At 42.2% G+C, this 12,927-nt stretch overlaps 2 protein-coding genes across 5 annotated transcripts; one reads left to right on the top strand and one right to left on the bottom strand.

The window, feature by feature from the left end:
• The first annotated feature begins 1,390 nt into the window (after positions 1–1,390).
• LOC122026365 (auxilin-like protein 1) lies at positions 1,391–8,461 on the top strand. 3 transcript variants are annotated; one of them, XM_042585057.1, is made up of 8 exons: positions 1,391–1,847; positions 2,358–5,946; positions 6,073–6,151; positions 6,275–6,342; positions 6,443–6,508; positions 6,583–6,672; positions 7,451–7,627; positions 8,220–8,461. In XM_042585057.1, the coding sequence occupies exons 1-8, from the start codon at positions 1,516–1,518 to the stop codon at positions 8,253–8,255; spliced, it is 4,437 nt and encodes a 1,478-aa protein (XP_042440991.1). In that variant the 5' UTR covers positions 1,391–1,515; the 3' UTR covers positions 8,256–8,461. The 3 variants fall into 3 exon arrangements, with proteins under 3 accessions (XP_042440991.1, XP_042440990.1, XP_042440992.1); XM_042585056.1 differs by having other exon boundaries at positions 6,272–6,342; XM_042585058.1 differs by lacking the exon at positions 8,220–8,461 and adding an exon at positions 7,786–7,935 and having other exon boundaries at positions 6,272–6,342.
• A 2,025-nt stretch (positions 8,462–10,486) lies between these two features.
• LOC122027507 (probable WRKY transcription factor 31) lies at positions 10,487–12,629 on the bottom strand. Of its 2 annotated transcripts, none has more exons than XM_042586498.1 (6): positions 12,311–12,629; positions 12,134–12,196; positions 11,897–12,046; positions 11,528–11,812; positions 11,321–11,434; positions 10,487–11,230 (listed from the first exon to the last, which is right to left on the bottom strand). In XM_042586498.1, the coding sequence occupies exons 1-6, from the start codon at positions 12,575–12,577 to the stop codon at positions 10,622–10,624; spliced, it is 1,488 nt and encodes a 495-aa protein (XP_042442432.1). In that variant the 5' UTR covers positions 12,578–12,629; the 3' UTR covers positions 10,487–10,621. The 2 variants fall into 2 exon arrangements, with proteins under 2 accessions (XP_042442432.1, XP_042442433.1); XM_042586499.1 differs by having other exon boundaries at positions 12,369–12,499.
• Between the last annotated feature and the right edge of the window lie 298 nt (positions 12,630–12,927).

Below are 12,927 nucleotides of genomic sequence, written 5' to 3'. Positions count from 1 at the left end.
CTAAGGTATGGTACAGGACACGTGTATGTCTCGGTAGGTGTGCACAAGTCTCCCCACAGCTTTATATAAGAGCCCTCAGACTCCGCCGGAGGTACGCAATCTATCATCTTGAGAGCCATTTCATCGTTTTCCTCTTGCCTGACTTGAGCGTCGGAGGGTCGTCGCTGGGAACCCCTTCCCGGCCCGACTTCTTTGCAGGTTCGCTGGAGATTCGTGCAGCTGGTCGTAGAAAGAGGAGAGCGTCACGCCCCCAACGTCTGTCGACTCATCGTTCGGACAGGATCAAGATCTATCCAAGTGACTGCTCGGTTGCGCTCCTGTTTCACTGGTTCGGAGGTTCGACTTAAGTCCAAGCGAGTTGGCTGCTCGGCGGGTTCCTCGCCGGACCATAGTTCTCTGAGCGTCGGAAGCTTGGTATGCGACTGAACTATGGTAACATCGGGTTGATATCGACCTGGTTATCCTTCTCCCCGGTCGGGCAAATGAGTTGTCCAACCGATCAACGATACAGGGGTGTTGACCGCCTAAACTTTGATTTTCACCGTGATAACGACCCTATGAAGGGTGAGCCCTTATCACCGGATCACTAGCGATCATTTTTCTCATTGTGCTTGTAAGCATTTCCAGTTCGAAATCTTTTTCAAATCAAATCTACCGATACTTCACCTCTCACTATTTTCATATGGAATCAAATATAATTAAAAACATTTTAGATTAATTGAATTTAACCCTCGTTTTAAGTTTTATTATGGCATCGACTCAAGTGGAGTAGAGGACGTGTTTGCATTATGACGATAATATATCGCGGATATTGTAAGAAGTCAAAAATAAACTCCTGTTCTTTGATATCGATTGATTCTTCCAGCAAATAAATTAAAGCATAGAGAAATATTCTCTAAAACAAGAACAAGAACCGGAAAGAAGGAGAATAATCGTGCAAATTAAATAAGTCGTATAGAATTTCATTACGTCGGCTCGTCGTCGTACATTTTGGCCATCAGGTTCACATCGCATGTGGGACAACAAATTATGATGCACAATAATCCTCCTAAACCAACATTTCTTTGTTTTTTTTTTATAAACAAATTTTTTAAAAAGGAGAAATAATAATTAATATTGTCATTTAAAAAAGAGATAATCTGTAGTGGGAAATAAAAAATTCAAATAAGAAAAATACTTTATCATAATTTATAGAATTTCTAGACTTGCATTTTCTTTATTATTGAGAGTTGCACCGTAGTGGTGCATCATTCCTCCTGGGGCCCACACGTTTTACATTTTACCCCCTCCGCCTACCGAATATTTTTTTGTTGGTCTTAAAAAAATATTTTTTGGGCGTTTAAATTATAATTTTTTATATCATAAAGAATTAAATAACGTCTCACTGTGTTCCACTGTCGACTCACTGGTCTTCCACTGCGAAACGCGACGACGGCGAAGACAACTGGGAGACTGGGAGCCCAGGAGAAGCCCTAACCGAGCCACCTGTTCTTCCCCTCCCTCTTCCTCGCAGCCATGGAGGGGCAGAGGGTCTCCAAGAAGCCCGCGTCGTCCGCCTACGCCGACGTCTTCGGCGGGCCGCACCGTTTCGCCGCTTCTCCCTTCCCTGCTCGCCTCGACGACTATGTAGAGATCTTCGGAGGTTCCGCGAGCTCCTGTAGCATCCCCTTCCTCGATCTCCCTCCGGCGGTTGATGGTCTTGACGGTGAACCTCCCGGGTTTCGCGACGGCCCTGGATTCGACTACGCTGAGGTTTTCGGAGGCTTGGAGTTTGGAGGGTTTGCTGTATCGTATGAGGAGTTGTTTTCCTCGTCGCGAGGCCTGGAGGTTGGTTCCACCAAGGGGAGGTGCGCTTCGGAGTCTCTTTTGTTAGTTGTCTTTGTCTATCGGCTTTCCCTTCGCTGAAGTAGAAAACTTCGTTTCATGCACAACGAACTAGAATGAGAAGATGTAGGAGGATGTTATGCGCTAGTCATTTTGATCGGGTTACACTATAACATATGCATTGCATTCTCTCTAATACTCCTCTATTGTTGAATCTGCTGTATTGAGTGGATTCCAAGAGTTTAACTCCTGCCCATTTTGACATTAGAAAGCCATGTTCGTCTAGGCTGAGCTCTGTTTTCCATTATTGACATGCTGACATGCTAATCTATAGGTGGGTCTAAATTAACAGATCGATATCCTTTTTTTTTTTTGTGTGTGTGTGGTGGCGGGGGTAGGGGGTTCAAAGATCGATACCATTTGATTGTTCTCTCTTGTGGCATTGATTTCGCTTTTTCTTTTTTGACACATATTGAACTATCAAAGCAGCATCTAATTAATTATGAGTGACTAGGTTTCCATATCATTAACAGGGACTTTGAGGATCCTACCATTAATGGTCAGGTCACTAAAGAATCTGAACTTTCTCTGGAAAATGTGGAAACATTTCATATGAATTGCATAGAAGATGATCATGATTGCTGCCCGTTGAACTGCAACCATTCAGATCAAAATTCTGAGCAATCTAACCTGTCGAATAATAGGAAAAATCCTGGGAGCAATGATGGTGCTGCACGAGGGAAATTACTCAAAACTGATCCTCCTAGGACTAGTTCCACTCTTGAATGTGCTGGCCATTTGCAAACACAAAATCCTGGCGCTTCCATCAGCAACACTAATGGTGCTGATTTAAATAGCTCGGGAGATGATGTCATAGCAGTTATTAGAGAATTTAGCAGTCAATGTTCTGCTTCAAAACTTAATCATGTGGATTTAACTCTCCATTCACCTTCTTCTATCAGTAATTCAGTCACTAGTGATGATCTGGCATCTTCCAATGCTATGTATGTGAGTGTTGTAGACATCAGTCTCCGAACACAACCTTTGCAAGTACCACCACCAACAAGACCACCTCCAAAAGTATGTAACAAGAGCAATCAGCCATTCTTGAAGACAGGTCCTAGTATGAAGATCAGTCTAGACAGACAAAGTTCATCTGATCCAAATGAATATCCCAAATATGGTGTTGTTTCCAAAAGCCATGCACCTCGAGTTGGTGTGAAGGATGGTCCTTCTTCCTTGGATGTAGAGATTGATGCAAGTACAGCTGCTGCTGCTATGAAGAAAGCAATGGAACAAGCTGAAGCAAGATTAAGAAGCGCAAAAGAGATGATGGAGAGAAAACGTGTAAATGATCACAACCGGAAGAAATTCGGTAACCATGAAAGAAAATATGAACATGAGATCGCTCAACCACCTTTTTTGGTAGATAGCACCAGTGTCATTACAAGACAGAAAAGCTTGGCAAAAGACAATGAAACAGTCGATGGCATTCATACTGATGGATCAAAACTTATCAATGTTTTTAAGGCAAGTCTGGGTGCTGGAGAGTCAACAAGACATGTCACAATGTCTAAACATATTCAAGAGACGATGAAAGAGAACAGTTTAGCTCCAGAAAAGGAATCCATGGAGTGGAGCATGGATCGAGAACACTCAAAAATTGAAAGAGAAAAAGGGTCCGTAATAGTAGAAAATGTACATGATCAGGAAGCTATTAGGAAAAAGACGAAAGGAACACCAAGCATTGACAAAGATGGTCATTATGTGAATAAAGGTGTGGCACTGTCATCTGAATTCAAAAGTAACAATAATTTGAAGGAAGATAAAGAATGGATTGATGAGAGAAAGAATGCCATAAATGTGAAAGATGACCATGATTCGTGCAAAGAAGAAACTGCTGAAGAGATAGACAATGTTGTTGTCATGGCCTTACAGCTTCAAGAAAGCATCAGTATCCTTAAGGATACTCACATTTCTTGTAATGAAGAAAATAAGAAGCTTGAAGAGGTTCAAAATGTTCATGGTGAAAATTTAAGTATACCATTCTCTGTTGAGAAGGTTTCTGTGTCAGTAAGAAGTGAAGAAATTCTGGAAACATCTGACAACCATGAGTTTGAAGGGACTTATGACTGCAAGGAAGACGCCAATGAATCAAAAGATGCTAAAGTCCACGATGAATTTGTGGACAACCTACATGACATTGAGGCAATCCAAGTAACATTGTCAGAGACATTAAATTTAGAATCTGACAAAGTAACTTTTGAATCTGAAAAACATAAGAAGGATTTGACTGTAGATGGTATAAACAATGAACAGATTAAGGATGATGCTGTTCTGGATGCATCTGTGATAGCTGCTGTTCCACATGACAAGAATATGTGGATGGCTTTTGAATCTTGCGTGTTTGAGGTAGGGAATGAGTTGAATGCTCTTTGTGAATCATCTGACCACTCAAACAACCATGTCCAAATGGATAGAAATACAATGGAAACTCAGAAGGAAGCCAGGGAGGAACCATGCTCAAAGAAAGAGTCATCTACGCCTGGGAAGTATGAAACAAGACTGGTAGTTGACCAAGACACAGATGAAATAGGCAATGATTCAATAAAACAAAAAGCAACTGGAGTAATGTTGTATGAAGAACCTAGGAATGCAAAGGCAGATGGTACCTGCGCACATGATTGCAATGAGCTCAAAGCAAATGGACTACCAGGTGATGAGATCAGAAATGTGATTCAAGAACCTTGTTTTCTGGACAAATCTGAGAAGCAAACAACACCTAAAGGAAACAAGGAAATTAGAGAAAATGAAAAAAATAGAGAGATTCATGCAAACCCGCATGTTTTGGAAGTGCAGGTTGAAGGTGGTCACTCAAACAACCTGGCCCAAATGGATGGAAATTCAGTGGAAACCCTGAAGGAAGCTAGGGAGGAACCATGCTCAAAGAAAGAGTCATCCATGTCTCAGAAATATAAATCTGGACTGGTAGTTGATGAAGATACAGATGAAATTGGAGGGAACTTAATGAACCGAAAAGGAACTGGAGTGATGCCGTATGAAGAACACAATAATGCAAAAGCAGACGGTGCTTGCTCACAAGATTGCAATGAACTCAGGGCAAATCAACTACCAGGCGAAGACCAGAAGTATGATGAGATGCCACAGGCAGTTCATGATCCTTGTTTGCTGGAAAAATCTAAGAAGCAAACAATGCTGCAAGGAGACAAGGAAGTTAGCAGAAATGAAAAGATTGGAAGGATCCTTGCAAACCCAGCAAATCCAGATGTTTCAGCTAACAGTGACATTTTAAACATAGATTCAGATGCCAGGGGAAGCCTTCTGTTCAAAGATTTGGATGCCCAGCCAGAAAATGATGATGATATAGAATTACAATCAGCTAAAGATGCTGCACACATTGACAAGGTTGGGCCCTCAAAGTTTACTTCAAACTTTAAGAAGACAGAAGATAATGAAAGTGGAAGAATGGAAAAAGAAAGAAAATCATCAGAAAATATGACAAGGAAATTAGAGGAAGTTGTAGAGTTACAATCAGCTAAAGACGCTGCAGACATTGAAAACGTTGCGTCCTCAAAGTTTATTTCAAACTTTAAGAAGACAGAAGATAATGAAAGTGGAAGAATGGAAAAAGGAAGAAAATCACCAGAAAATCTGACAAGGAAATTAGAGGAAGTTGTAGAGAGGGAGAGAGAAAGAGAAAGAGAGAAGGACAGAGCTGAAGTGGAAAGAGCAATTCATGAAGTACATGAAAGGGCAAATACTAAAGCCCGAGAAAGGGCAGAAAGGATTGCTGTAGAGAGAGTTACTGCTGAGGCTCGACAAAGAGCATTAAAGGATGCTCAAGAGAAGGCAGATAAGGCATCTGTTCTAGCTGCAGAAAAATCAGTAGCTAACCAGGCTTTAAAAGAAGTTAGATTAAAGGCGGAGCGTGCTGCTGTTGAACGAGCAATCGCTGAAGCTCGAGAGCGTGCCGCAGAAAGAGCACTTGCTGAAAAGGCTGCTGGAAATGATAGGGAACGCAAAGAGAGACCAAATGGTTTTTACAAGGATAGAATGAGTAAAGAAAATGGAATAGTAGAGAATTCAAAGGCCCGGAATAAGGTAAACAAGTATAATCTTAAACTCAAGATTTGTGACAACTATACATGATTGTTTATTCAGAGTACACTTTCAGCTCTTTATGTAACTTCATAATTTACCCAACTTCTTGGTATGGCGGCCATGCAGGATGGCTCTACTGGTGCACAGTTTCACAGTACTGGTTCTTTGAACAACTCCAAAGGATATTCATCTTTGGATAGCCAAAGTAAGCTATGTGAGGAATATTGCCAAGAGCTCCTGTCTTTGATATTGTTTTTCTTACACTTGAATATCCATAGCCTCATTCCCCTTTTTGAGATATTTGTGTTCGTTTATTGATCACAAGCAGGTGACAGCGAATCAACTCTTAGGTACAGAGCTAGGTTGGAGAGGCATCAAAGAACAGCTGAACGTGTGGTATACATTTTGTCTGATTTTCACTTCTTTGGTGCTCGAGAGGAATACATCTGATTTTATGTTTTTAAATCTGTTTATTATAATGTTTCTTTATTGTCAGGCAAAAGCTCTTGCTGAGAAGAACATGCGAGATGTTCTTGCTCAAAGGGAACAAGTAGAGAGAAATGTAATGGTTTGATTTGTGATTAATATACTAGATCTCAAACTTTGCTTAATATTTGTGTTGATATGTAATTGCAGAGATTGGCTGAATATCTGGATCCTGATATCAAAAGATGGTCAAATGGAAAAGAAGGAAATTTGCGTGCACTGTTGTCAACTCTGCAATATGTATGCACATTTCTTTTCAGCATTCAATTTTTTCCTCAGTAGTGTAGTGCAGTGCAGTGCATATAATACAATCTTAGACTTATGTTAGTTTTATAGTATCCATTGAAGTATGTTTGCAGGAGATAGTGTTTTAACTTCACAAACTCAAGTGGACAGTACAATATCTATGAGCATTTTCATTATCTTATGGATTACTATAGTGAAGCTAAAATGGATTAGTATCTTTGAGATGTATTAAATGTTTTAAAGTACCAAACTTAGATCTTTCCAGATTTTAATAGATGTAGTGAATTTTTTTTGGGACAGTGGGCGAGTTCATTTTTTGTCTTCTGTTTCCAGATTGCACTTTATCTAGCCTCTGGTATCACATGAGACTGTATGGTGAGATGTTAGAATTGAAGAGAAGTAAATCAAAGAAAGATTGTTCTTTCTCATCAAGAAATTGTGTGGGAATTGGAACTTTGTGATAGTCTTGATTAAAAACAAGAGCCGTAGCATATCCGATAGCTCTACTTATATTGGATCATTTTACAATCTGGAGTATCAATGCATATATTGTCTTTAGAAGTTTTTTTGCATTGTGTTTAAGCAATGCCACTTTAGTTTATAAAGCTTTATTAGTGAAACTCCATTAGTCCTTTAAATGCTTGCCAAGCAGATAGGCAGATTCAATCACTGAGAATTCGTGCAGTTACATCATTAGTCAGAATTGGATTAGCATACAAATTTGGAGCTACTGATGCTTCAGCCGTTTCATTTGGTATTTTGTTCTTCTCAGATCCTTGGGCCTGAGAGTGGTTGGCAGCCAATTTCGTTGACAGATATTATTACTGCCACTGCTGTGAAGAAAGCTTACAGGAAGGCTACGCTCTATGTTCATCCTGATAAATTACAGCAAAGAGGTGCTAGCATTCGGCAAAAGTACATTTGTGAGAAGGTCTTTGATCTGCTTAAGGTGAGTCCTCCATTTGTTTTAGTCTGCCTGTGTGTATGTTTTTCATATTTTCCTTTTGACTAATTATTATCACGTAAGATAGAAGAACAGAACACAAAAGGTATAAGCACACGGCACATTAGATAGTTATTAAAGTGGTCCTTATTTTGTCTTTGCAGTGGGTGTTTAATACAAGTGCTTTCCTATATTAGCTAAGGGGGCAAATACTAAAGAATAATCAATGATCTTGTGAAGGGGAGCCTTGGCGCAATGGTAAAGTTGTTGCCATGTGACTAAAAAGTCACGGGTTCGAATTCTGGAAACAACCTCTTGCAAAAAACAGGGTAAGACTGCGTACAATGGATCTTTTCCCGAGATCCCGTATGATGGGAGTTTCGTGCGTCGGGCTATCCTTTTGGCAATTAAAAAGAAAAGTTTGTAGAAGTTCTTTTTACTAAATAGTGGCTAATTAACTGGTTGGAGGCTCGTTTTATATCATAAAAATGCTCATGCCTGTTGCACCATAAATGTTGGATGCACGCGTCACTTTTGTTCTCCTTTCATCTGCCTTATTTGTGTACTGCAAACTCATCGCAATTTTTTAATGATGCAGGAGGCGTGGAACAAATTCAACTCTGAAGAGCGATAGAGATGCCGAATGTTCACACTAGTGTAGTTTTCACCTCTCAAGCTTTCATTTGTAGTTAGTAAATGCATTTTAGATATAGAACTAGAATGTTAATTGATTCTGCAATTATTCTTTGTACCTTCTGTTGCATATGTAAATATGTTTATGGAGTTGGCAAAAAGCTGTGAGAACATTTTCTGCTAAGGAAACGATTTATGTTGAATTGAGCACAAGGGTCTCCACTTAAGCCTGGTCTTTCTGTTCATTTAGCACTGATCATGTCTTGGGGCACAATGCACTGATCATGGTTGGCACGCTTGTCGTGATCATTCTGCTGCAAACTATTGCAGGCTCCCTTCATGCCTAAAGCCTCCATCAATTGCAGGTTTGATGATTCTCTATTTCTTGAAAATTTTCCACCGAATATTTCATAAACAGCTTGTTTTTTATCTCTCTTTTTAAATAAAACCAGAACTAGGAAGTTTTTATTATCTTACTGAAAACAGCCTTAACCTGTTTTATTATCTTAGAGAGGATCAAATCATGAACAAACTAAGTCAACCATAGAAAAGAGGATCCGAATCGAAGCTCATTTCCACAATCACGGCACCATACTTGGTACTATGCTTCCAAGTGGGTTCTCATAGAATTATGGTGAGTTGACTTCTCTCTTGCATGATTAACATTGACTGCCAAAAGAACAAGCAGCTAGCAGCTAGCAGCTTTGAATGTCTGACTTTCTTGTCCCGACACGTTCTTACCATTTAATTCCTGCGTGCTCCTATCTAATAATTTGACATAATATCATGATTGCGATTTGAAATGGAAGCCTCGCCAATGATATACAACGTGAGCTGCGTGTCATCTGGTAGATTATATGTAAATCAGTTCTCAATTGAACCTAAGCCACTACGGCACTACCTAATTCACAATAAAAAGGCATTAGTACAGACAAATTACATATGACTTACGAGGATCGCAAATTGTACAAGTCAATGAGTAATCTTTTAACCATTTCAAGTCTTCTACGTGTCCTGCCACAGTCGTAACATGTGTTTTTTTTTTTGATTTTTTTAGAAATATTATTAAGTGGAGGGGAGCGAGAATTAGGTAAAGTCAAACTCCATGGCTGCGTTGATATTGACACGTGCATGCATCATGCATGCATGGGAATTGCGCCGGGACTTCCACGTCCACACCAGTGACAAAAAAACATGAACTCTCTCATCTATCAATTGCACTCGTAGAATCCAAATCCATGAAGTATTTGACTCCTTTTATCTCTTTTAAATTTCAATTACCACGTTCGACAAAATATTTATCGCGTTTTATTTTACGTCTAAAAAACATCCAAAGCTGATTGCACCTTGAGTTTACTATTTTTTTTACAATGCAAAATAGTTTTAAAATCAGTTTGAACTCCTTAGTACAAATGATTTATATATCAATTTGCAAACTATAAAATTATAAATTGATCCGGTGATAAGGATGGGGGATCCTCATTGGCGGAAGGTCAACGGCACGTGGAGGTCAAAGATCATGAAATTCAACCCTGAGACACAACCGACCAGACATTGCTGGCCGACCGACCCGGTATTGCTGGGCGATCGATCGACCGACCGTGAATCCCCCGCAGAATGAAAGACAACCCGACTAGGGGTCGGGTTTCCGATGCTCAAGGTAAAAAGGTTTCATGGTCGAGCGGGGTGTCCGTTCGGCTGGGCGCGAGGCAACAGAGGCAGGAGCAATCTCATCCGAGCATACGACCGGGAGTCCTCCCGGTCGGACCGATACCTACAACCGAGCAAAAAGGGTATGTCTGCCGAGCCGCCGAACCGCCGAACCGCTCGACCCTAGAATAGACAGGAAGCACAAGAGGACAAAGGAGACAGGGGATAACATCATCCTCGAGACGTCTACCGCCGACAGGTAGCAGAGTTGGCGACCGAGCCATACACAGGATCATACGGCGGAAGCTTCCACCGTCACATCCGGGATATGCTCGGACGATTGCGGAATGACGTCAGAGGTACTTTTCTGACACGGGATTGTAAAGATATATTTAGGGAAACGTACATACATCGAGAAGCGTGTCCTACCTCCCAGGGGTCTTATATAAGGACCCCCGCCTCCCAGGTATATATATATATATATATATATATATATATATATATATATATATATATATATATATATATATAGTTTGTCTTTATTTGTTTTTATTTAATTTTGAGTGTCAAATAATACTACACTCATAATGGGTGAAAATGTTCAGGCACAGGGAAAAAGATACAGCGAATTATTTCACTTTCCCTTTACGTGCTGTTTAACTTAAGTAACAACTAACTAATTAATTCGGAAAAAAAAATCTCTAATGCTCATCGAATTCAGTCTCTGCTGTCGTCTTTGCGGCTCATGACGGAGGAGATTGCGGCGGCAAGCATGGCGGTGAACTTGGGATCTTTGGTGATAGCCGCGGTCGCCGCGCTTACCGTCTCAGCAAGCGGCCTCGACACCGACGGGTGTGGCTTCGACGGCAAAAACTCGGCCGTCGCTCCGCCGCCTGTGCAGGCGTCGCGGTCGCCTGTTGGCATCTGGTACAACGAGAAATGGGATTGCTGTTGGTGTTTGCCCAATACCTCGACGCTCGGCGCGTTGCCGTCGGAAAACGGGAGCACTTGAAACGGAGAAGCATTGCCCACCGACCTCTGCTGGCAGAGAGGATCGGCGACGCCGGTGAAGTCGAGCGTAATGGTCGGGAGCGGAGTGGATGCCGAAATCATCGCCACGCTCGACGTCGGCAGGATTGCTTTGGCGAGTAAGTTGTTGGAGTTGAGCCACGCTTGGTCGCCACTCGACGTGGATCCAGACAACATCATGGACACGGCCGCCGAAGTGGTCCTGGCCATGCTGACGGCCGCCGGAGGAAGCGGGTGATTGTGAGCCCCTTCGTAGGTTGTTATCAACACACTCCGATCTTCGGCGCTCCGTTGAACCTAAATAGAATTCCAACAAAATTTGAAGAACAACTGTTTCTTTGGTCATAAAATTTAATCAAGAACATCAAATTGTTGCAACATATAGACCTGTTTTCGAACAGGGCAACTGCTCGCCATGGTGCAGCGGTAATAAGCTCGAGGGCAGGGGTTTCCCTTCGCCACCTTTTGGCCGTATTTTCTCCAATGGCAGCCGTCGTTTATCTAATCAATTATTCCATCAAAAGGTTCACAATTCAGTCGAACTGCTCGATCTAATTATGAATGACCAATACTGTCAATTAGATGGGCACGTACCATTGAGGCTTCCGATCGAGCTCGAACCGAGACCCGAGCCTTCCTTAAAGTTGCTTCGTTGTCCAGCTGCTGCTGAGTCTTGGGCAGCGAAGCTGCCACTGCCATTTCCTCTGCGTCGAGATGAGTGGGAGAGGAGGAGTGATCTTCGCCAGTAAACTCTGTGTCAACAGACTCTTCCTTGGCCGATATCAAAGAAGGTTGGAGATCAATGAATTGCCTTGGCAGACTGGATCCGTCCTCCCCTCGCTTCTCTCTTCGCCCATTATTAATTACCTTGTCATCAACCTGAGAAAGGAAGAGATCAAATCGATCGAATGACCAATTATCCTACTCGAGTAGTCCTCGATCTTAGTCAGCAGTATATGGCACCTGGTGGACTTTCCCTCCTTTGCGTTCCTGCAGTAGCTTCATGAAGTGATCCTGCAAGGATCTATACTTCTCGCAGACGTCGCTGAGCAATTCCGTCAGCCTCTGGTTTTCCTCTTTCACTGCTGCGAGCTCTGCTCGCATCTCTTCTGTCTACTTCCAATATATCAATCGCTACTTGGTGTAAAAGATAATTAGGGAGAGGAAAAAAGGTATATAGATAGATAGATAGATACCAACCTCGCTCTTCACAATAATAATCTTATTCTCAACCGACGTCGGAGGAATCACTCGGAAGCCAATCTATTTTACATGCATGAAATTGAACGATCAGTTGAGATTAATTATGATGGGAAAAAAAAACAAAAAACTAAATAGCAGTGCTAATTATATTGACGCAACTCGTTAATTAATTACATTCATGGCGAGATCTTCTTTCTTGAGATTGAGATCGGGTACATGATCGTGATCCAACCTGGTCGACGTCGACGGGAGGCTGTTGTCGTCCCTCTCGGCGAAGAAATCCATCTCGCCCACCGTCGCGCGCTTGCCGTCCGCCTTCGAACAGTAGTTGCCGGCGTCGCCGGCGACGGTTTTGTTGGTCGGAAAGAGGTCGATGCCGGGCGAAAAATGACGGCGACCATGATCGTGTTCACCGAATGCTGAATCTCTAGTAATCTCCATAAGAATTAGCTGCGAGGAATGACTAATTAATTGCGGTGGATAAATTGAGGAAGGGACCGAGTTAAGAGGACGACTCGGGCAACGGAGTGAAGTCGTCGGGTGGCTGGCACGTGCAAGTTTGTGAGTGGTGGCGGAGGAGCGAGAAGCGCGGTGAGTGCTTCGCTGCTGTGAGATAAGGTAAATTTCACCCTGCCTGTGAGATAAGAAGAGCTGGGAGGCGATTGGTTTTTGACTGCTTCAACGGGGCGAGCGGAAAGTCCACCGGCCCCTAACGCCGCGGCGGAACCCCCGACGGCGAACCCGTCAACTCTCTCATCGGCCCGGCCCAACTTTATAATCGGCCCGGCCCG

Source organism: Zingiber officinale, chromosome 10A (genome assembly GCF_018446385.1).
Source record: "Zingiber officinale cultivar Zhangliang chromosome 10A, Zo_v1.1, whole genome shotgun sequence".
In the NCBI taxonomy this organism is placed as follows: domain Eukaryota; kingdom Viridiplantae; phylum Streptophyta; class Magnoliopsida; order Zingiberales; family Zingiberaceae; genus Zingiber; species Zingiber officinale.
The sequence above is the reverse complement of the archived record's forward strand: the minus strand, read 5'-3'. Positions and strand labels throughout refer to the sequence as shown.